Genomic DNA, 25,183 nt, shown 5'->3' on the forward strand with positions numbered 1-25,183 from the left:
ACCTACAGGAAATGTGATAGTATTATACTTTGCAATGTACAGCCAACTTGGGGTGTGCCTTTTTTTTTTTTTTTTCCTCATGGCGTCCCCATCGCACTTCAGCAACAATGTGTGCAGCTAATCAACTTGAATACACATAATTTTACAAAAGAATACACAATTCAGTGCATTGTGAGTTTCCTAGGAAGGGCAAGAAACTACTTTACAGAGAAGGGTCCTCACTCCTGAAGAATCCTGGAAAACAGTGCACAAAAGCAGTCTTGCTAGTGTGGCCCTAGCAATGGGGTACTTTTATAAGCTATGTATAGCATGCTTTAAATATTCATTGAATCCTCTCTTATAGGGATGTCAAAGACTGGTAACATATCCAGAACATGGTCAAAAAAAAAAAGTCGCCATTGCCAGATAATAATTTGCCCTAAACTGTGACTGGATATGCTATCAGGCAACTGCTTTTGTGGGGGTCCAACACACTTGACTCCTGCCAGTCAGCTGTTTTGAGGAGGCATACCCCAAGCCACATGACCGATTGTAACAGTACATAAGGCCGAAAAAAGACATTTGTCCATCTAGTTTGGGCTGTCGCCCTGCAAGTTGATCCAGAGGAAGGCAAAAAAAAAAATGGGGTAGAAGCCAATTTTCCCCACTTTAGGGGAATAGAAAATTCCTTCCTGACTCCATTCAGGCAATCAGAATAACTCCCTGGATCAACTACCCCCTCTCTAGTAGCTATAGCCTGTAATATTTATTACACTTGAGAAATACATCCAAGCCCTTGAATTCCTGTATTGTACTCAATCACCACCTCCTCAGGCAAGAGCGTTCCATAGTCTCACTGCTCTTACCGTTATGAATCCTTTTATGTTTGTGTACAAACCTTCTTTCCTCCAGATGCAGAGGATGTCCCCTCGTCACTGTCAGTCCTGGGGATAAATAGATGATGGGGGAGATCTTTGTGCTGACCACTGATTTATATTAATTAGATCTCTCCTCGGTTGTCTTTTTTTCTAAAGTGAATAACCCTAATTTTGATAATCTTTCAGGGTACTGTAGGTGCCCCATTCCAGTTATTACTTTAGTTGCCCTCCTCTGGACCCTCTCCAGCTCTGGCTATGTCTGCCTTGTTCACAGGAGCCCAGAACTGTACACAGTACACCATGTGTAGTCTGACTAGTGATTTGTAAAGTGGTAGGACTATGTTCTTATCACTGGCATCTATGCCCCTTTTGAGGCAACCCATTATCTTATTGGCCTTGGCAGCAGCTGCCTGACACAGGTTTTTGCAGCTTAGTTTGCTGTTTATAAAAATTCCTAGATTCTTTCCATGTCAGTGTTACCGAGTGTTTTACCATTTAGTACAGTGGTTCTCAAACTTTCTAAAGCCGTGACCCCCTTAATACAGTTCCTCATGTTGTGGTGACCCCCAACCATTACATTTTTTTTTTCCTTGCTATGTCATAACTAATTTTGCTACTGTTATGAATTGTAATGTAAATATCTGATATGCAGGATGTATTTTTATTGCTACAAATTGAACATAATTAAAGCAGAGTAATCACAAAGACAAAATGTTATATATTGTCAAATATTTATTTCTAATTGCAAATAAATGAAATTTTGTATTGAAGCCCCCCCCATCATCATCATGTGCCAGCCAGTATTAACCACCTCCGGACCGCCTAACGCAGATGTGCGGTCCGGAGGTGGCAGCCCTGCGCAGAGTCACACATATATGCGTCATCTCGCGAGGGCCGGGATTTCCTGTGAATGCGCGCACACAGGCGCGCGCTCACAGGAACGGAAGGTAAGCGAGTGGATCTCCAGCCTGCCAGCGGCGATCGCTGGCAGGCTGGAGATCCGAATTTTTTAACCCCTAACAGGTATATTAGACGCTGTTTTTATAACAGCGTCTAATATACCTCCTACCTGGTCCTCTGGTGGTCCCTTTTGTTAGGATCGACCACCAGAGGACACAGGTAGGTCAGTAAAGTCGCACCAAACACTACACTACACCCCCCCCCCCCGTCACTTATTAACCCTTTATGCACCCCTGATCACCCCATATAAACTCCCTGATCGCCCCCCTGTCAGGCTTCGTTCAGACGTCTGTATGATTTTTACGGATCCACGGATACATGGATCGGATCCGCAAAACACATGCGGACGTCTGAATGGAGCCTTACAGGGGGTGATCAATGACAGGCGGGTGATCACCCATATACACTCCCTGATCACCCCCCTGTAAGGCTCCATTCAGACGTCCGCATGTGTTTTGTGGATCCGATCCATGTATCCATGGATCTGTAAAAATCATGCGGACGTCTGAATGGAGCCTTACAGGGGGGGTGATCAGTGACAGGGGGGTGATCACCCTGATCACCCCCTGTCATTGATCACCCCCCTGTAAGGCTCCATTCAGACGTCCGCATGTGTTTTATGGATCCGTAAAAATCATACGGACGTCTGAATGGAGCCTTACAGGGGGGTGATCACCCCCCTGTCATTGATCACCCCCCTGGTAAGGCTCCATTCAGACTTTTTTTTTTGGGCACAAGTTAGCGGAAATTTTTTGTTAGTAAGAAAAAACAAAGTCTCATATTCCACTAACTTGTGTCAAAAAATAAAATCTCACATGAACTCACCGTACCCCTCACGGAATCCAAATGCGTAAACATTTTTAGACATTTATATTCCAGACTTCTTCTCACGCTTTAGGGCCCCTAAAAAGCCAGGGCAGTATAAATACCCCACATGTGACCCCATTTCGGAAAGAAGACACCCCAAGGTATTCCGTGAGGGGCATATTGAGTCCATGAAAGATTGAAATTTTTGTCCTAAGTTAGCGGAAAGTGAGACTTTGTGAGAAAAAAACAAAAATCAATATCCGCTAACTTATGCAAAAAAAAAAAAATTTCTAGGAACTCGCCAGGCCCCTCATTGAATACCTTGGGGTGTCTTCTTTCCAAAGTGGGGTCATATGTGGGGTATTTATACTGCCCTGGCTTTTTAGGGGCCCGAAAGTGTGAGAAGAAGTCTGGGATCCAAATGTCTAAAAATGCCCTCCTAAAAGGAATTTGGGCCCCTTTGCGCATCTAGGCTGCAAAAAAGCGTCACACATGTGGTATCGCCGTACTCAGGAGAAGTTGGGCAATGTGTTTTGGGGTGTCATTTTACATATACCCATGCTGGGTGAGAAAAATATCTTGGTCAAATGCCAACTTTGTATAAAAAAAATTGGAAAAGTTGTCTTTTGCCAAGATATTTCTCTCACCCAGCATGGGTATATGTAAAATGACACCCCAAAACACATTCCCCAACTTCTCCTGAGTATGGCGATACCAGATGTGTGACACTTTTTTGCAGCCAAGGTGGGCAAAGGGGCACATATTCCAAAGAGCACCTTTTGGATTTCGCAGGCCATTTTTTACACATTTTGATTGCAAGGTACTTCTTACACATTTGGGCCCCTAAATTGCCAGGGCAGTATAACTACGCCACAAGTGACCCCATTTTGGAAAGAAGACACCCCAAGGTATTCCGTGAGGGGCACGGCGAGTTCCTAGAATTTTTTATTTTTTGTCACAAGTTAGCGGAAAATGATTTTTCTTTTTTTTTTCCTTACAAAGTCTCATATTCCACTAACTTGCGATAAAAAATTCTAGGAACTCGCCATGCCCCTCACGGAATACCTTGGGGTGTCTTCTTTCCAAAATGGGGTCACTTGTGGGGTAGTTATACTGCCCTGGCAATTTAGGGGCCCAAATGTGTAAGAAGTACCTTGCAATCAAAATGTGTAAAAAATGGCCTGTGAAATCCGAAAGGTGCACTTTGGAATATGTGCCCCTTTGCCCACCTTGGCTGCAAAAAGTGTCACACATGTGGTATCGCCGTACTCAGGAGAAGTTGGGGAATGTGTTTTGGGGTGTCATTTTACATATACCCATGCTGGGTGAGATAAATATCTTGGTCAAATGCCAACTTTGTATAACAAAAATGGGAAAAGTTGTCTTTTGCCAAGATATTTCTCTCACCCAGCATGGGTATATGTAAAATGACACCCCAAAACACATTCCCCAACTTCTCCTGAGTACGGCGATACCAGATGTGTGACACTTTTTTGCAGCCAAGGTGGGCAAAGGGGCACATATTCCAAAGTGCACCTTTCGGATTTCACCGGTCATTTTTTACACATTTCGATTGCAAAGTTCTTCTCACACATTTGGGCCCCTAAATTGCCAGGGCAGTATAACTACCCCACAAGTGACCCCATTTTGGAAAGAAGACACCCCAAGGTATTCCGTGAGGGGCACGGCGAGTTCCTAGAATTTTTTATTTTTTGTCACAAGTTAGCGGAATATGAGACTTTGTAAGAAAAAAATAAAAATAAAAAATCATCATCATTTTCCGCTAACTTGTGACAAAAAATAAAAAGTTCTATGAACTCACTATGCCCATCAGCGAATACCTTAGGGTGTCTACTTTCCAAAATGGGGTCATTTGTGGGGGTTTTCTACTGTCTGGGCATTGTAGAACCTCAAGAATCATGACAGGTGCTCAGAAAGTCAGAGCTGCTTCAAAATGCGGAAATTCACATTTTTGTACCATAGTTTGTAAACGCTATAACTTTTACCCAAACCATTTTTTTTTTTTTTTTTTTGCCCAAACATTGATAAAAAAAACATGTAGAACTATAAATTTAGCGAAAAATTTATATATGGATGTTGTTTTTTTTGCAAATTTTTACAGCTGAAAGTGAAAAATGTCATATTTTTTTTGCAAAAAAATCGGTACATTTCGATTAATAACAAAAAAAGTAAAAATGTCAGCAGCAATAAAATACCACCAAATGAAAGCTCTATTAGTGAGAAGAAAAGGAGGTAAAATTCATTTGTGTGGTAAGTTGCATGGCCGAGCGATAAACGGTGAAAGTAGTGTAGTGACGAAGTGTAAAAAGTGCTCTGGTCATGAAGGGGGTTTTAGCTAGCGGGGCTGAAGTGGTTAAGTCGCCCCCAGTATTAAGCGCGCCCCCCCCCCCCCCCCCCAAAATCATCATCATCATCATGATGTGCCAGTATTGAAATAAAATAAAACACTTATACTTACCTCAGTGTCAGCGATGCAGGCCTCTTCTGGCCTGTCCCGCGCTGTAAGGCTCAGGCAGTGTGATGACGTCATCGCGCCGCCTGCGCTGGCCTTTGATAGGCTGCCGGCCTAGTGCGCCGGCAGCCTATCAGAGGAAGGGGAGGGGACACACCTCTCCCTTCCCTGCATCGGGAACGGGGGCATTTTAGTTGAGGGGGCCCGTGGCCCCCTCTGGCCCCCCCGGTGACGCCACTGCTCACCAGGTAGGGTAGTATAACGCTACACGGGCGCCCCACAATAGGAAGCCTCAGGCGACCCCCTAGGTTGAGAACCGCTGATTTAGTATGTACGGGTGACTTGCATTATTCCTTCCCATGTGCATAACTTTACATTTGTCAGTGTTAAACCTCACCTGACACTTCTCTGCCCAAGCCTCCAATCTATCCAGATCCCTCTGTAACAGTATACTGTCCTCTTCAGTGTTAATTACTTTACACAGTTTAGTGTCATCTGTGAAAATTGATACTTTACTATGCAAGCCTTCTAAAAGATCTTTAATAAATTATATGGAAGAGAATAGGGCCCAATACTGACCTCTGTGGTACCGCACTAGTGACAGTTACCCAGTCTGTGTGTACCATTAATAACCACCCTCTGTTTTCTATCATTGAGCCAGTTACTTACACACTTACAGACGTTTTCTCCCAGTCCGAGCATTCTCATTTTATATACTAACCTTTTATGTGGTACAGTGTCAAATGCTTTGGAGAAGTCCAGATATACGACATCCATTGATTCGCTGCTGTCAAGTCTAGAACTTACCTCCTCATAGAAACTGATTAAAGGATAACTTATATAAAAAAATAATTGAGTATTGGATTGTGGTGATTAATATCTCCTTGGTGGCCCTATTTCAACTTTTCACTGTGTATTCAATTACCTCTTAATGCCACTGTTTTATTCCTTGTACTGCCTACTTTTACCTGTGCTTAAAATAGGGTTGCTAGGCATGATCCGTCTGTGTTGAAGGACGGAGCATGCAGAAACGGGCAGTGTGCAGGCTCGCATTACTGACAGCCAGGGACTGTAAGTAAATGATTAAAGCCAGGTCCTCCCCAGCAGCTGATAACAGTGCCTGGGCTGTGTGCACTTCTCCCTGTCCCTGCACTTGGCAGACGCTCCCTCACTCAGCAGACTGGGACAATGCAGAGCCGAAGCAGCGCAGACCAGGGAAGGGAGATCTGCCGTCTGCTCAGTGTATAAATGAAAGCAACATGTGGTAAGAGGACCCCTTTGTGCTGCAGGAGATTAACCCTTTAGGGGGAAGAGCTCTGGTTACTGACACTTTTGGGGGGGCTATTGTTACTGGCTAGTGAGGGCAGGCGGGATTAGCCTCAGGGTGAGGGCAGTGGCGGCCATCTTAACTGAAATAGTGAAATTGCAGTTTTATGCAGACTGGTTGCTAAGGGCTGAATCTTATTAAATATGGGGTAAGTCAGTCTAATAGTAACTGATTCTGGAATATCATGTTATTAGTAACTACATATATGAAAATTAAAATTATGACCGTTATCCTTTAAATTAGTTTGGCATGACCGATTCCCTCATGAAGCCTTGCTGATATGGCGTTATTTGCTTATTTCCGTTGAGATGGTTTTGACATCACTGACCTAAGGTGAGCAGCAAGGAGGTTGTGGCCCTTTTATAGCAGAGTCAGGGCCTTCTCAAACAGCTGATCACCAGGGGTCCTGGGTGTCGAACCCCCACTAATTGGATACTAATGACCTACCCAGAGGATAGGTCATGAGCGGCAAGCAGTTGGCTAACTAATATTTTCATTAACCACCTCAGCTCCCCTAGCTTAAACCCCCTTAATGACCAGACCACTTTTTAAAATTCTGCACTACACTACTTTCACGGTTTATTGCTCGGTCATACAACTTGCCACCGAAATGAATTTTACCTCCTTTTCTCAAATGACTTTTCACTTTCAGTAGTAAATTATTTTTTTTTCAAATAAAACTACATTTCTATATATTTTTCTCTAAATTTTATTGTTCTACATGTCTTTGTTAAAAAAAAAAAAATGCAATAAGTGTATATTTATTGGTTTGCGCAAAAGTTATAGCGTTTACAAACTATGGTACAAAAATGTGAATTTCCACATTTTGAAGCAGCTCTGACTTTCTGAGCACCTGTCATGTTGCCTGAGGTTCTACAATGCCCAGACAGTAGAAACACCCCACAAATGACCCCATTTCGGAAAGTAGACACCCTAAGGTATTCGCAGATGGGCATAGTGAGTTCATGGAAGTTTTTATTTTTTGTCACAAGTTAGCGGAAAATGAGACTTTGTAAGAAAAAAAAGAAGAAGAAAAAAATAATCTCATATTCCACTAACTTGTGACAAAAAATAAAAACTTCTGTGCCTCCAACCCCCCACCAACGCACTATGCCCATCACTAAATACCTTGGGGTGTCTTCTTTCCAAAATAAGGTCATTTGTGGGGTGTTTGTGCTGCCCTGGCATTTGAGGGTCTCCGCAATCATTACATGTATGGGCAGCAAATACGGGTAATGAGTTTTTTTTTTTTTTTTTTCGTTCAGCCTCTGGGCTGAAAGAGAAAACATGAACGGCACAGATTTCTTCATTCGCATCGATCAATGTGGATAAAAAAATCTCTGCCAAAAAAAAAAGGGAAAGGCGTCTGCCAGGACATAGGAGCTCCGCCCAACATCCAAACCCACTCAGCTCGTATGCCCTGGCAAACCCGATTTTCTCCAGTCACATCAATCGATGTGGATGAATAAATCATTGCCGGGATTTATTTTTATTTATATTTTTATATACAAAGTGTTTGCCAAAGCATATGAACACCGCCCCTCAGCTCATAAGCCTCGGCAAACGTATATATTTTTATTATTTTTATTATTTTTATTATTTTTATTTTTATTATTTTTATTATTTTTATTATTTTTATTATTTTTATTATTTTTATTATTTTTATTATTACAGAGGAGAAATCTCGTCTTGCAGCGCCGCATATACCGACTTTTGTGTAATCTGACAGCAGCGCAATGCTTCTGTCAGAATGCACATCAGTGCTGCAGCTAGGACAAACCTCTCCCATGGGACAATGTGCAAAGCGCATATTGCCCAGAGATGTGGCGAAGTACCTTATGCACTTTGTCCCAGGTGAAAGGAGAGGTTTGCAGCAGCTGTGAGTGAAAGGGCCCTAAGATCCCTGTGTGCCTGTCCTGTGTGACGCAATCCCTATGCTAATAGTGTACGTGTGTGTGTGTGGTACTTCCGGAAACACTCCCCTAAGCATAGGGCAGGGTGGTCAGGACAGAAATAGCGGCTGTCACGCCTTATGCCACTCCTGCTACAGACACAACATCTTTTTCGGGGTGGTGGTTGGTTTGAGGTACCAGCAACGACATTGGGGAAATGTCGCTCGTGTAGACGGCTCGCTACACTGGTGGATGGGGCCATGGAGGAGATTCTCGATGATCTCTTCCTGAAATTTGAGGAAGTATCCTGTTCTCCCAGCCTTACTGTAGAGAACGAAACTATTATACAGTGCCAATTGAATTAAATATACAGACACCTTCTTATACCAGCGTCTGGTGCGGTGGGACACTAAATAAGGAGCCAACATCTGGTCATTGAAGTCCGTCCATCCCATAAGCAAATTGTCGTGGACCGAGAGGGGCTTTTCAATGACGCTGGTTGCTCGTTCAATTTGGGTTGTCGTGTCTGCGTGAATGGAGGAGAGCATGTAAACGTCACACTTGTCTCTCCATTTCACCGCAAGCAGTTCTTAGTTACACAAGGCAGCCCTCTCCCCCCCTTGCAAGACGGGTGGTAACGAGCCGTTGGGCGAAGCCCCGGCGACTAGGTCGTGCGGTGCCACAGATGCCTGAAGAGGGGCACACTTGTGTAAAAATTGTCCACATAAAGATGGTACCCCTTGCCAAATAAGGGTGACACCAAGTCCCAGACTGTCTTCCCACTGCTCCCCAGGTAGTCGGGGCAACCGACCGGCTCCAGGTTCTGATCTTTACCCTCATAGACACGAAATTTGTGCGTATAGCCTGTGGCCCTTTCACAGCGCTTATACAATTTGACCCCATGCCAGGTGCGCTTGCTTGGGATGTATTGTTTGAAGCCAAGGCGCCCGGTAAAATGTATAAGGGACTCGTCTATGCAGATCTTTTGCTGAGGGGTATACAAATCTGCAAATTTGGTGTTAAGGTGGTCTATGAGGGGCCGAATTTTGTGGAGCCGGTCAAAAGCTGGGTGGCCTCTGGGACGAGAGGTGCTGTTGTCACTAAAGTGCAGGAAACGCAGGATGGTCTCAAATCATGTCCTGGACATGGCAGCAGAGAACATGCAAGCCTGTCTTACAAATGGGAGGCTAGCAAAGTACCGGAAGCCGCTGCGATTGATAAAATAAAAAAAAATCAGTTTTGATATTTTTTTATCGCCGCAGCACTTGTAAAGTGATTGTGCCTGCGGCAGGGCGGGCGTGGGTGAACAATCAGGCCTGATCGGGCGAATGCTGGGTTTTGGGTGGAGGGTGTGCTAAGGTGACACCAAGGCTGGTTTCACACGGGCGTTGCGGATTGGGGCCGGGTGCGTTCAGGGTGCGTTCAGTGAAACTCGCATCTATTTTGCAAGCAAGTTCAGTCAGTTTTGTCTGCGATTGCGTTTTGATGCGTTTTTCACACGCGTGATAAAAAACTGAATGTTTACAAACAACCTCTTAGCAACCATCAGTGAAAAACGCATCACACCCACACTTGCTTGCGGATGCAATGCGTTATTCACGCAGCCCCATTCACTTCTATGGAGCCAGGGCTGCATGAAAAACGCAGAATATAGAACATGCTGCGATTTTCACGCAACGCAGAACTGATGCGTGAAAAACAATGCTCATGTACACAGCCCCATTAAAATGAATGGGTCAGGATTCAGTGCGGGTGCAATGCGTTCACGTCACGCATTGCACCCGCGCGGAAATCACGCTCGTGTGAAAGGGACCTAATACTATTATACATCTGACTGATCAGTTCTGATCACTTACAGATACTATAAAAGTACCAATGCTGATTAGTGACTGCGGTGGGCTGGGTGTTAACCGACGCTAACTACCTAACAGTCAATACTAGTGGAAAAAAAAGACAGTTTACACTTTTTTTTTCCCCTTTCACTAGTGATTGACAGGGGTGATCAAGGGGTTAATGGGGGGGGGAGTGATCTGGGGCTAAATGTGTGGTGTTTGTGTACTTGCAGTGATCTGTGCTCCTTTGCTGGAACCAACTGACTAAAAGGACCAGCAGAGGGGCACAGAAGCCATTTAACACTAATATTAAAATAATATATATAGTTTAACCACTTTTTCCTTTTTTTTTTTTTTTTTTATTTATTTATTTATACAAAGTTGGCATTTGACCAAGATATTTCTCTCACCCCATGGGTATATGTAAAATGACACCCCAAAACACATTCCCCAACTTCTCCTGAGTACGGCAATACCAGATGTGTGACACTTTTTTTGCAGCCTAGGTGGGCAAAGGGACCCACATTCCAAAGAGCACCTTTAGGATTTCACCGGCCATTTTTTTTTACAGATTTTGATTTCAAACTACTTCGCACGCATTAGGGCCCCTAAATTGCCAGGGCAGTATAACTACCCCACAAGTGACCCCATTTTGGAAAGAAGACACCCCAAGGTATTTCGTGAGGGGCATTGCGAGTTCCTAGAATTTTTTCATTTTTTTTGACACAAGTTAGTGGAATATGAGACTACAAAAACAATTTCCGCTAACTTGGGCCCCAAAAAATTTCTGAATGGAGCCTTACAGGGGGTGATCAATGACAGGGGGGTGATCAGGGAGTGTATATGGGGTGATCACCCCCCTGTCATTGATCACCCCCCTGTAAGGCTCCATTCAGACGTCCGTATGCGTTTTGCGGATCCGATCCATGTATCAGTGGATCCGTAAAAATCATACGGACGTCTGAATGGAGCCTTACAGAGGTGTGATCAATGACCGGGGGGGCCGGGGGCCGCGCGCGTTCACAGGAAATCTCGGCCATCGCGAGATGACTCGTCGTTGAGTGCACAGCTGCCGCCTCCGGACCGCAGATCTGCATTAGGCGGTTAAATGGCTTTTGATTTGTTTTTTTGAAAATCGCCCGGCTGGCAGTGAAATACTCCTTTGATTTTGGCCAGCCCGCAGTGCGCGGGCCGGCTGTGTGAGTCATCGAGGAATGAATCGACCGCGATCCTGCGTTAGGCGGTTAAAAAAAATCTATTCTACCATATAGTGAGGTCCATAAGTATTGGGACATATACACAATTATAACATTTTGGGCTCTATAGACCACCACAATGGTTTTGAAATGAAACAAACAAGATGTGCTTTAACTGTATTTACATCCAAATCGGGTGAATGGTGTAGGAATTACAACAGTTTGCATATGTGCCTCTCAGTTAAGGGACCAAAAGTAATGGGACAGAATAATCATAAATCAAACTTTCACTGTTTAACACTTGGTTGCAAATCCTTTGCAGTCAATTACAGCCTGAAGTCTGGAACACATAAACATCACCAGACGCTGGGTTTCATCCCTGGTGATGCTCTGCCGGCCTCTACTGCAACTGGCTTCAGTTCCTACTTGTTCTTGGGGCATTTTCCCTCCAGTTTTGTCTGAGCATGCATTTCACTTGCTGAAATCTGATTCGGGTCAGGTGATTGACTTGGCTATTGCATAACTTTCCACTTCTTTCCCTTAAACTCTTTGGTTGCTTTTGCAGTATGCTTTGGGTCATTGTCCATCTGCACTGTGAAGCGCCGTCCAACGAGTTCTGAAGCATTTGGCTGATGGTTGTACTATACTTTGCAATTCACAAATTACAGATCGGGGCAGGAGGGGGCGGACCGCATCGGGGGCAGGATACATGGATGGGGGGGGGGGGGCCAATGGCAGAGGCAGGGCTTACGATGGTGGTGGGGTGGGGTGTTGGAGGCACACAACGGGGCACAGATCGGGGGCAGGATACATGGATGGGGGGGGGGGCCAATGGCAGAGGCAGGGCTTACGATGGTGGTGGTGGGGTGGGGTGTTGGAGGCACACAACGGGGCACAGATCGGGGGCTTCAGGACACATTGAGCAGTTCAGAGCCTGAAACCGGCATTTTAACACTGCCATCATCCGATTGGTTAGTCTGCACAGACTAACCAATCTGATCGATTGCCAGCAAAGGACCACTCTGATTGGTCCGTTGTCGGCATTACTAGACTGTATGCTGTCCGCGACAGCAGCAGGACAAGGGCAGAAGCTTTAATCCAAGCGCTTGGATTAAAGAACTGCAATGACGTTTATACACGTGATGGCTGCATGGGGCATGTGCAGCTAATATATATACTGATTGCAGTCATGAAGGGGTTAACTTACCACTGTTTTACTTGAGTTTTCCCCTTGGTTACTGCTGTTTTGAATCCTACATTATGAGGATTTTCTCAAGATGGATCCTCTGCCAGTTCTGAGGCCAAAACTGCATTCCCTCAGGTCACCTATAAACTTGCTGTAGCCAGCAGCTTCCTGCCAGCCAATCAGATTGGATTACTGAGACACGCCTCCTCACTCTGGAGCCTAACGCATGCATGCAGTGTAAAGGACCGCCACCTCTTTCTTCCTAGCCAGAGACAGATGAGCTATAGCAACTGTCTTTTAAGGGAGCAGTGGAAAGGGTCGGGAGACCTTAATGAAAGCTGTTAGGTAAATCAGGTATACATGCCTAGCTCTAATAAACTAGCAAATAAAAATAAAGACCGTAATCCTTTAAGGCTGTGTGACTTAGTCTAATAAAATGATAGACGGGTTATCCCTAGTGATCATAAGAACAGGAGTGTCCAATGATTAGTGATGGTTCGCATGTGACTGCTGTTCCATTCACTTGTATTGGATGTCTGAAAAATAAACTTATCAAAGATTGGGATAGAAGATACTTTTAAAGAGGACATGTCACCACAAAATGCAATTGGAGCCGGAGAAGCTGAGCAGATCTATAGGATAGCCAATGTATGGGATAGGCATAAGGCCATCCTTCATATAAGATGGGGCCAGGGGCTATCCATAGTATTTAGTATATTGGGCAGACTAGATGGGCCAAATGGTTCTTATCTGCCGACACATTCTATAGTTTTGTAGGAAAAGATTCAGTAAAACCTGTAATTTATTTATACACTTTTCTCTCTGCTTTTTCTACCTCCTTTGAGCAGCTATTGGCACAGGATGGAGGCGTTATCAGTTATAGTATTGTATGTGTATAAGTGAGCATACAGAGATAGCTGTCAGTCACTGATAACCCCTCCCTCCTGTACCCATAGCACTTTATGGGGCTGTAAATGTAAAAATGTACAGGTTTTTCTGAATCTTTTCCCACAAAAAAACATCTGCTCATCTGCTTCTGCTGTATAACATGCTGACATTTTTTTTTTTTTTTGATGGCAGGTCCTCTTTAAAGATATTAATCTATGTAGGAATAAATGATAATCAATTTTTGTCTTAAATTATGTGAAGCGGTTTCGCAGCTTTGCATTCATACTTCAGTTAAATTGAGTCTGTCAGCAGTTCTGACTGTGCTAAACATCTGACAGCTGGGGTGCAGGGGAGAGCCTAGTGCTGTCAGCAGTTTAGCAGTCTAAACGATTAAGACCATTGTTAGGAAGGTGTCGTGCACAGCTCTTTGTGGCAGTTTTTTGGTCAAAGCTTGGGAAGGGGATTCAGTAGGAAAGAGAGGCTTTGTCTCAAAACAAAAAAACCTGACCCTAAAAAGCTGTGTGAGATAGCATCCCTAAATATTTTGCACCTGACTATGTTAATATTTATCAGCATCCATTTAAATTTACAAGTTCTTCCCAGTCTACTTCAAAGGTAGCTGATACATTTTGTTACCTGGATCTTTCTTTAGAGTACAGCCTCATGACACCACAGAACTGCATGGCTCTGCAGGCTATAGCGGTATTGGCGCTTAGCGGTTTTATTGCATGGTTGATGTAAAAAAAAAAAAAAAAATTAATTGGACATCATAGTACATGACAGCCTAACAAAGCTAGAAACCACACTATACCTCACATGGAACCAAATATTTGCTCCAATTTTTCTGCTAGTTATATTTCAGGCTGGCAACTCAAGGAGCATGTCCTTTGTGGTGTAGCGCTCTCGCAGTTTAGGGGTATGTCATTTTTGCTGCAGCTTTTTTCCTGTAACTGCCACAGCTTCTAACTTAAGATCTAGTTGACAGTTGAAAATTTAAACAGTGTTCTTTTCCTAATTTCTCAGTCCAACTCAATAAGGTGGTCATACAAACAGCAGATGAATTTTCTTTAACTCGGTGGTTATACTAAACAAAAACTATTAAAGATACTACTATGGCTTCCTTCGAAAACTTGTCACCTTAGAAAAAACTACGTGCTAACTGCAATGCTTACTCTGGCCAAGCTCTTTATCCCACTGCACTGGAAATCTCAGCACCCTCCAACTATTAAAGCTATCTAAACTGGATCTGAGCTGTAGCATGAATGAACTTTAAGTTGGGAACTACATCCATATACCATCTCTCAGATCTGGAACCCCTGGTTGAATTTCAGAGCGTCATCCTCCTAAGCACGCTCTTCACTAACATCACAGTAAGGCCGCCTATACTTCCCCCTCAAATCTTTTGCCATCCCTCAATAACTCATTGGATCTTTTACCTAACTTGTTCCTAGAACACAACCTCCTCAAACTTAGTGGGAACTTCGTTTTTCGTTTTTTCTTTCCTAGATGTTATGACTTGCACTCATCTTAAGAGAGCCTATATTACCTGATACCAACTTATCAGCCTTGTGCCTATTATTTGAAATAATTTATATGGCCTATTATCATAATGTTTGCAGTTGGTTGGCCTGTTTTTGTAATATGTTTCACCCGAAGTTGATTCGCTCATCTCTAGTCATGACCCACAACAATGCAAGTCAATGGGAACAGATCGGTTTTCTGACACAAAAGAAAACTGATCCGTCCCCCATTGACTTTCAGTGGAGTTCATGGCTGATCCGTCTTGGGAATGAATCCTTTCATAACTGATGCAGATGGTTGTATTATCAGTAACTGAAGGGTTTTTCCTGAACCCTGCCGGATCCAGCAAAAACACTAGTGTGAAACTAGCCTTAAACAGATCATACTCCAAAAATTAGACTGATAAACTTTAACACTGAAGTTGAAAATAAATAGGCCATCGGCTGCACTGAGGAATATGGTGCACACTATAGTTGTATTGCATGCAAATATTTGATATTGTCTCTAGTATTAAATTTAAACTTTTTTTCTTTGTTTTCAGCCTTGGGCCTTTCCAGCTCGAGAGTTCCTGAGGAGAAAACTTATTGGAAAAGAAGTCTGCTTCACCATAGATCACAAGATCAATGAGGAAAGATACTATGGGACAGTGTTTTTGGGCAAAGGTATGATTTCTAATGTTTATGGTTATCATTGGAGGACTTGTCACCAGAGTTCACTATACAAACTGCATACTGATGAGGCTGGTGTACTTGCTTTGAGTGTCCATGTCAGAATGGCTGTACAATAGTTCTTTCAAAGTTTTTGCACCGGATTTAAAATGAGAATTTTTAGAGCCGTCCTAGAGTGAGCGAGCTCGGTAGAAACAGCCAAAATCAATCTTTCCACCTAGCATAACGAGCAAGCTGCTTGGCTGCTGTGATCAGTAGTGGCCATGGCCTTGAAGTGGTTTCAGAAGGAGGGACCTCTGTTACACCACTGAACTTCAGTGGCAAGTGGGAGCATAACCATTGCTTCTGCGTCTGCCACGGGCAGTCTATTAACCCATGATAGTGGCAATGTTTAATAGGCTGAGTGTAAAACCACAGTTTGATCTGTTTATCTGTTACATGTTCAATTATCTATATTGGACTAACCATGCTGTATAAAAAGAAAATTGTAAGTTAAGCATATCCAGTCAATGCTGGACTGAGTAGTGCAGCAAGATACCGTTTTTTATGTAGCCCCCCCTTCTCATGACTGAAACATTATAGACTCTATAATAGTGAATGCAGAACTATGGGATCGGCAGCAGATATGACCATAGCCTTATTCCTCACAAAATGGTGCCCATTAAGAAAAGCCTAATATTTATCCTGCACTATAAACTACACACACACAAATGCTAGAATTGCTGTCTTTTGTTTGTCTCCTAAGAAAAGTAGCGAAGCCTTCAAAAGGTCATATTAACCACAAATGGTACAAGTGAACATACTTCTCATCTCGTACTACAATAAACAAAGCCCTTCAACAGTTCCAGTGAAGGAAAATGCATTTATAAACAAATGTTACACTTTATTTGACAGTGATTACTGTGATAGTGGTAAAAAATAAAAGTAAATTAAATTACTGGTTTTTGATCATCCTGCCACTCCTACCCGCGCCATGGTGGTCTCAGTCAGGCAGGTCCTACTTTAAACCTACATATGCTGTTGGGCATCTACATTCAGGAGAGCCGGCCCTACACATAGTGTGCTGCTCCTAGTCACCTCTATGTGCATCAGCAACCAATGGGAGGAGGAGCAAGCACACCTATATGTACCATCTAATAAAGGCGACTTGTTTGATAGCAGGGGCAAAGGTGCTCAGGAATGCTACTCAAAGATAAAATAGAAGCGCATTCACACTTGAAGGTGACAGTCCCTCAAGTGTATATTACAAATTAATCAAAAATTACAGAAAAAGATAAATAGATATTTTTTTTATTTTTTTCTGTGATTAATTTTATTTTTTGTTACTAAGAGGGTAGTATGTGTTCTGTTTCCTTAAAGTTTTTCAGGTTATAAATACTGATGACCTATTCTTGTCAATATCAGATTGGCGATGTCCTGACATTTTTGTAAACGGCAGCCACAGGCACCAGAACTCACAAACGGAGCCCGAGGCAGTTTAAATGGCTGTCCTGGGTTACCCAGCCACTACACATAATGGAGCTGTGTAGTTCTGGTGCCACAGCTAGGGAAAAATAACTGATCAACTGCTTGGAGTCAGACCCCTGCCGATCTGATTTTGAAGACCTTATTCCTGTTAAGCACCTTTTTAACATCTGGTAGTGAATGTCCGCATTGACTCTTCAATTTTAAATGTTATGTTCCTAGATACTTCGGGTGAGAACATCGCAGAATCGCTACTTGCAGAAGGGCTGGCCTCTCGACGTGAAGGTGCAAGAGCAACAACGTAAGTGCATGTCACTGGTTAGTCTACAGTTCGGTTCTTTACTATGTCATGGGAAGTATGGAATTCTCAGGTTATATTTTTAACAGTTTCTCCTGAGCAGACCCCTTTCACCGTCTGCTACATAGCAGCTGAGACAGACTGTACATCCAAGCAACCCATGTGGTTTAAAGACTTGCATTAGAAAGTATTTTGATGCAGGTTAATATAGTTTGCCAGTAAAGCCAAAGACAAACATTTTATAATTCTCTTTTCTCAGACTCAAAAGCATAGTGATAGCGATTGTGTGGCTGGCACTAGAGTCAATTTTGCAGGAAACCTCTTTAAATGTGTGTAAAGTATACAAGTATTATCAATCAACTAATATTGATGACCTATCCTCAGGGGATCAATATCAGGTCAGCTGTTAGAAGAGGCTGGGTGCTCTGTGAGAACTGTAGCCTCTTCCTAGGCTGTGTAACGTCAGCATACATCGGTCACATGGCCTAGTTGCAGCTCAGCCCTGTAGAGGTGAATGTGTCTGAGCTGCAATAGCAAACAGACGCTGTACTATGGACGGCACTGTGGCTGAAGAGATGCAGGGAGCCGACTGCACTCGCCAGAGCTCCGGTCAGCATGGCGGCTCCCTGGAACAGCTGATTAGCGCGGGTGTCAGGCCTCTGACCACCGCTGATCTGATAATGAGGATACATGCTGAGGATGGCAGCACCTCAGTCTGTATATAATCACATCACCAATTGTAAAATTGCCTCAGTCTATTCAGATCTCCCCTTAGCCTTCGGGGGGGCTGTGTGGCAGGCTGTAAAACATAGACGAATGAAACTAGGAATCTAGAACATAAATTCTATTGTCAAACTGCTACTTAGCACTCCATGACGAGTATACACATCATGGCATTAAACTGTGACATGGTGACAGCGCTGAGTGCCGGCTGTTGCACCCAGTGTCAATCCCGAGGCATAGATCTGTTCAGACAAAGTGTAACTAAAATACAGTACAATACTGTATATAGTGTACTGTACTATATTATACAGACATCAGACCTACTGGATCTTCAAGAACCAAGTGGGTCTGGGTAAAAAAAAAAAAAGTAAAGAGAAAAAAACACTTATCACTGAATAAAAATTAAAAAAATAAAATACACTACACATATTAGGTATTGCCGCGTCCGTAACGACCTGATCTATAAAACAATCATGTGAACACCATAAAAATAAAACTATGAGGAAATGGAAATTTTGCCCACCTTTACTTCCCAAAAAAGGTAATAAGTGATCGAAAAAGTCGCATGTACGCCAAAATAGTGCCAATCAAACTGTCACCTCATCCCGCAAAAAACGAGCCCCTACATGAGACAATCGCCTAAAAACTGAAAAAAACTATGGCTCTCAGACTATGGAGACACTAAACCATGATCTTCTTTTTTTTTTTTTAAATATTGTGTAAAACCTAGATAAATTTTAAAAAAGTAGACATATTAGGTATTGCCACGTCCGTAAGAACCTGCTCTATAAAAATACCACATGACCTAACCCCTCAGGTGAACACTAAAAAAATTTGACTAAAAACGGTGTCAAAAAAGCAATTCTCTTTTTTTGTTACCTTACATCACAAAAAGTGTAATAGCAAGCGATCAAAAAGTCAGATGCACCCCAGAATAGTACCAATCTAACCGTCATCTCAACCCGCAAAAATGATACCCAACATGAGACAATCTCCTAAAAACTGAAAAAACTGTGGCTCTCAGACTATGGAGACACTAAAACATGATTTATATATTTTTGTTTCAAAAATGATATTGTGTAAAACCTAGATAAATAAAAAAAGGTAGACATATTCGGTATTGCCACGTCCGTAAGAACCTGCTCTATAAAAATAGCACATGATCTAACCTGTCAGATGAATGGTGTAAATGATAAAAAAAAAAAAAAAAAAAAAAAACTGTGCCAAAACAGCTATTTTTGGGCAAATTTTCAATTTTAATAAAAATCTTCCTGTAACAAAGCAAGGGTTAACAGCCAAATAAAACAATTTTTATTGGCCTGATTCTGTAGTTTATCTAAATGCCCCATATTTGGTTGTAAACTGCTGTATGGCCACACGGCAGGGTGCAGAAGGAAAGGAGCGCCATATGGTTTTTGGAAGGCAGTTTTTGCTTGACTGGTTTTTTATCAGTCAGCAAACATTATAATAGAAAGAGTTCCATCAGTAATATCACCAGATCCTCAGGTATTGTTGCCACGTTGATCTTTCTCATGGGTGTCCAGCCATTGGCATGCTTCAACCAGATCTTCAAACATATGCGTGGATCCATTTGCCACTACCCGAGTTTTTCCGGGTATAACATGGAGTAAGGCCATTGCAGTAGCCTCAGACGTTTCTTTACATCCAGAAATTTCGCCCTCCGCTTCTGAATTTCCGCAGAAAAATCCGGGAACATCAGGACTCGGCTGCCATCAATCTGAATGTCAGGGATATCTCTGGCAGCTTTAAGAATGGCGTCTGTCCCTGTAATGTAGAACTTTAATCAGGAGAGGTCTTGGAGGCGGAGGCCGAAACGGCACCCTATGTGCCCGTTCTATTGCAAAAAGTGGGGATAGCTTTTCTTTGCCAATAATGTCCACCAGCCATTTTACATGTAGCTCTGGTATCCCAATAAAGCGTACATTATTGCGTCTCAGCCGATTTTCCAAATCATCGGATTTGGCTATTAGCAAGGACACGTTATGTATAACACGCTGTAAGTCTCTCTTAACAGGTGGCAATTGGTCTTCCATATCACTGACGCGACCCTCCAATTCCCCCACTCTCTCCTTAAATTGCCGCATGTCTTGACGAATTAATAAAACTTCCTCCTTGAGGCCTCCCATATTAGTATTTAGAGACGTGAGGGCTGTGCTGCACTGCGCCACCATCTTGTATACGTCTGCAATGGTGGGCTCAGATACAGGCTCCACTTCTGGCGGCAACTCCGGACCCACCTTTTGCTTTACAATTGAGGCATAAGTGGCTGCTTCCTGGGGCTCCGCTCCCCTCACCTCATCGGATACCTCAGCTTCAGGCTCCGGATCATTAGCTGCAGCGGCTGGGGTGCGGGCAAATCTTAACTTTACCGCCACATCGGAGAGCTTAGCAGCTTGTGCGGCGCCATCTTGTTTAGACGGAGTGTCCGTGCCACCATCTCTGCATTCTCTCTCCCTCTGCTTTTGCCGGGTCATAATAGTATCAAGGTGCTCCACGGCGGCTTCTATATGTTGTCGGTCGTCACCGAAGTTAGGCAGGAGGTGGGTAATTGATCAGTATCAGGATACCTTCCAGGAGCTCCGCGCCATGCGTCTCTACATCGGCAGTCAGGCCACGCCCCTGCTGGACTGGTTTTTTGACACATGTCCCATTTGAAGCCCCCCCGATGCACCCCTAGAGTAGAAACTCCAAAAAGTGACCCCATTTTGGAAACTACACCCCTCAAGGTATTCAAAACGGATTTTTACAAACTTTAACCCTTTAAGGCTGGTTTCACACGGGCGGTGCGGATTGGGGCCGGATGCGTTCAGGGTGCGTTCAGTGAAACTCGCACTATTTTGCAAGCAAGTTCAGTAAGTTTTGTCTGCGATTGCGTTTAGTTGTTCAGTTTTTTCCGTGCAGGTGCAATGCGTTATGATGCGTTTTTAACGCGCGTGATAAAAAAAAAACTGAATGTTTACAAATAACATCTCTTAGCAACTATCAGTGAAAAACGCATCGCACCCGCACTTGATTGCGGATGCAATACGTTTTTCACGCAGCCCCATTCACTTCTATGGGGCCAGGGCTGCGTGAAAAACGCAGAATATAGAACATGCTGCGATTTTCACGCAACGCAGAACTGATGCGTGAAAAACACCGCTCATGTGCACAGACCCATTGAAATGAATGGGTCAAGATTCAGTGTGGGTGCTATGCGTTCACGTCACGCATTGCACCCGCACGGAAATCACGCTCGTGTGAAAGGGACCTAAGTGTTCCACAAGAGTTAGTGGCAAATGGAGATGAAATTTCAGAATGTCTATTTTTTGTTACTTTGCCTCACAAAAAGTGTAATATAGAACAACCAAAAATCATATGTACCCTAAAATAGTACCAACAAAACTGCCACCTTATCCCGTAGTTTCCAAAATGGGGCCACTTTTTTTGTTTCTAACCTAGGGGTGCATCGGGGGGCTTCAAATGGGACATGGTGTCCAAAAAAAACTGTCTAGCAAAATCTGCCTTCCAAAAACCGTATGGCATTCCTTTCCTTCTGCGCCCTGCCGTGTGCCCGTACAGCAGTTTGCGACCACATATGGGGTGTGTCTGTAAACTACAGAATCAGGGCCATAAATAATGAATTTTGTTTGGCTGTTAACCTTTGCTTTGTAACTGGGAAAAAAAAATCTTAAAATGGAAAATTTGCTAAAAATTTGAAATTCTGAAATGTCCTCTCTAATTTGCCAATAACTCTTGGAACACCTAAAGGGCTAACGACGTTTGTAAAATCAGTTTTGAATACCTTGAGGGTGTAGTTTTTTAGATGGGGTCACTTTTTTATGGAGTTTCTACTCTAGGGGTGCATCGGGGGGCTTCAAATGGGACATGGTGTCTAAAAACCAGTCCAGCAAAATCTGCCTTCCAGAAACCATATGGTGCACCTTTTCTTTCTGCGCCCTGCCGTGTGCTCGTACAGCAGTTTACGACCGCATATGGGGTGTTTCTGTAAACTACAGAATCAGGGCCATAAATAATGAGTTTTGTTTGGCTGCTAACCCTTGCTTTGTTACTGGAAAAAAAATGGATTAAAGTTTAAAATTTCCCCCAAAAAATTTAAATTCTGAAATTTCATCTCAATTTGCCAATAACTCTTGTGGAACACCTAAAGGGTTAACAAAGTTTGTTAAATCAGTTTTGAATACCTTGAGGGGTGTAGTTTCCAAAATGGGGTCATTTTTTTTTTGGTGGTTTAATTATGTAAGCCTCACAAAGTGACTTAACCTGAACTGGTCCTTAAAAAATGGTTTTTGGAAATTTTCTGAAAAAATGCTTCTAAACTTGCCTTGTAACGTCCCCAAAAAATAAAATGTAATTCCCCAAATGATCCAAACATGAAGTAGACATATGGGGAATGTAAAGTAAGAACTATTTTTGGAGCTATTACTATGTATTATAGAAGTAGAGAAATTGAAACTTGGCCATTTTCAAATTTGTAAAAAATTTTGGTAACTTTTTTTTTTTTTTTTTTTTTGAGTTTTTTGGACTCCATTTTACCAGTGTCATGAAGTACAATATGTGACGAAAAAAACAATCTCAGAACGCCCTGGATAAATAAAAGCGTTTTTAAAGTTATTAACACACAAACTGATACTGGTCAGATTTGCAAAAAAATAGCCTGGTCCTTAAGGTGAAAAATGGCTTAGTCCTGAAAGGGTTAAAGGGGTTGTCCCACGATAAATATTCAGCAGTTTTCAAACCAGCACATGGATATCAATACTTTTGTAACTGCATGTAATAAAAAAAGTGCATGGTCACGAAGATATTCAATAAAATATCTGTATAAAGCACCTGGTTTATTTCTTGCTCTTGTTTCCTTGTCCTACTCACTGAGAAGGCCGCAGATACTCAATGTCATCCTTCCACTGTCTCCTGAGCTGTGATAGGGGAAAACAAGGACACGCCCCTGAGCTGTGATGGGGAGAACAAGGACACGCCCCCTGAGCTGCTGCAGAAAAGACACTCCCCTTGAGCTGTCAGGTTGATGTAAATATAGAATAATAATAAAATTAATACCATATTCCGCAGCGCTTTACAAATTAATAGGATTCATGTACGAAATATAACTAACTGGCTAATATACAAGTGAAACACTAGGAGTCAGGGCCCTGCTCGCAAGAGCTTACAGTCTGAGGCATTGGGGGTGACGCATAAGGTAGTTGATTGTGATGAGCAGGATTTGAGCCCTTATTGAACTGACAGGAGCGGTGACGGCCGATCTGGTCTGGGACTACTAGAGAATCAAGTTTAGGCCAGAGGAGTTTGTTGGGGGAAAGGTTTAGTCTGGGAAAAGTCACTTTAGGTAGCTTGATGAGCCTGCCTGAAAACATGTGGTTTTTTTAAAGGCACGTTTGAAGGTGGAGAAGTTGTGAATTGACCTAGTGTTCCGGGGCAGAGTATTCTACAGAGTAGGTGCAGCTCGAGAAAAGTCTTGTAGATGGGAGTGAGAGGTACGAATTATGGAGGTTATTAATCTCAGATTTGCTAACAGAACGGAGAGCACGAGTAGGGTGGAAGCTGGAGATGAGAAAGGAGATGTATGGAGGTGCAGCACTGTGAAGAGCTTTGTGGGTGAGGGTGAGAAGTTTGAAGTGTATTCTGTGGTGGATGGGCAACCAGTGAAGTGACTGGCACAGAATAGTAGCATCAGTGTAGCGGTTGGATGGATAGATGAGCCTGGCTGCAGCATTTAGGACAGACTGAAGGGGGGAGAGTTTAGTGAGAGGGAGACCGATTTAGTAATGCGTTGCAGTAGTAAAGACGAGAATGAATCAAGGCAACAACAAGAGTTTTTGCTGTTTCCATAAGAAAAGGGCAGGTGCAGAAATTAATGGGGAGATCTATGGATCCATGTGAGGTACAGGGCTGGTTCTAGCTTTGTTAGAAAGATGATGTACTGTATGTTGTCTGATTAGTCATGGCATAACCCCTTTGACTTTCCTCACTGCCTCAAAGAGTTTGCTATTGGACATTACAGGGAGGAGATATAAATGGAGAACTAAAACTCCCTGCCTTTCCAGGCTGCTATTATGTGATTTCGGAGGACATTACAAGTATGTCCAAGCTGATATTGTGTCCTCATAGGGAATGACAGGGAGAAGCTGTAAGAGAAGGCTACAACTCAAAGCAATTCTGTAGCTGTTGCACTGAATAGTGATTGTGCGTGCAAGGATTGTATGTCGCTATCTTTTCTTGCACACATAACCACTGAGGCCAGTGTGTTACAAAGAACTGGTTCCCGTCACTTCTGGCCCACTGGGGACTGTCTTGCTAGAACACAAGGCGCGCTGCAATTTATTAATTTAAAAAAAAAAGTGTGTGCAATATTTTTATTTTTTTTCCCCTTAATTAGGCCTGACTGCCGGTACTCCTTTTTAAAGAGGACCCGTCACCTCTCTAGACATGTCAGTTTTAGGAGCTACTTCCATTCCCCATGTAATTCTGGAACATCTGTTATGACTCTGTGCCCTTCCTCTTATTTCTATTAGTTTGAATCACCAGCAACTTTCTGTAAAGGTTACAAGTGTGCCCCTGCACAGTCTGACACTGGCAGCACTGATAGGACAGAGTCGGGCACACCCGCTACTGGTAACACCCAGCAGTACCGTTCCTGTAGACTGCTGGCAATTTATTTGTAAACTTCTAGCAGGATTAAGAGGAATGGCACAACACGTTCATAAGATTAGATGCTACAGAATGGGTGTTACGTGGGAAATGCAAGTAGTTACTAAGACAGACCTGTCAGGAGAGGGGACGGGTCCTCTGCAGTGGATTGTAGGTATGCAGCACGTTCCTATCTGTTGTGAAACTTTGCAGTGTAAATAGTGGCATCTACAGGCCAAATCTACATGTAACACAATTTGCAACCTAGTTCTGCAGTTTTTTTTTTTTTTGTTTCCTGGGAACTTGGCATGATTTTATAAAAAATTAAATAAAAAATAATTCAATTTCTTTTTACCATAGACTACAACCAAAGTTTACTATGTAAATGCACCCTGATACTTGTATATTAAATCCACGTGTAATGCAAG

The 25,183-nt window shown here is 43.0% G+C and overlaps 1 protein-coding gene across 2 annotated transcripts in view; it reads left to right on the forward strand.

Annotated features, from left to right (window-relative positions):
* The window catches only part of SND1 (staphylococcal nuclease and tudor domain containing 1), a 602,204-nt gene that overhangs the window by 20,802 nt on the left and 556,219 nt on the right, over nucleotides 1–25,183 (forward strand). For both annotated transcript variants that reach the window (XM_044279946.1, XM_044279947.1), the window contains exons 3-4: nucleotides 15,481–15,601; nucleotides 17,294–17,372. In XM_044279946.1, coding sequence (XP_044135881.1) covers nucleotides 15,481–15,601; nucleotides 17,294–17,372 — 200 coding nt within the window. The remainder of the gene's footprint in view (nucleotides 1–15,480; nucleotides 15,602–17,293; nucleotides 17,373–25,183) is intronic.

The sequence above is a fragment of the Bufo gargarizans genome, chromosome 2, assembly GCF_014858855.1.
Source record: "Bufo gargarizans isolate SCDJY-AF-19 chromosome 2, ASM1485885v1, whole genome shotgun sequence".
Taxonomy (NCBI): Eukaryota; Metazoa; Chordata; class Amphibia; order Anura; family Bufonidae; genus Bufo; species Bufo gargarizans.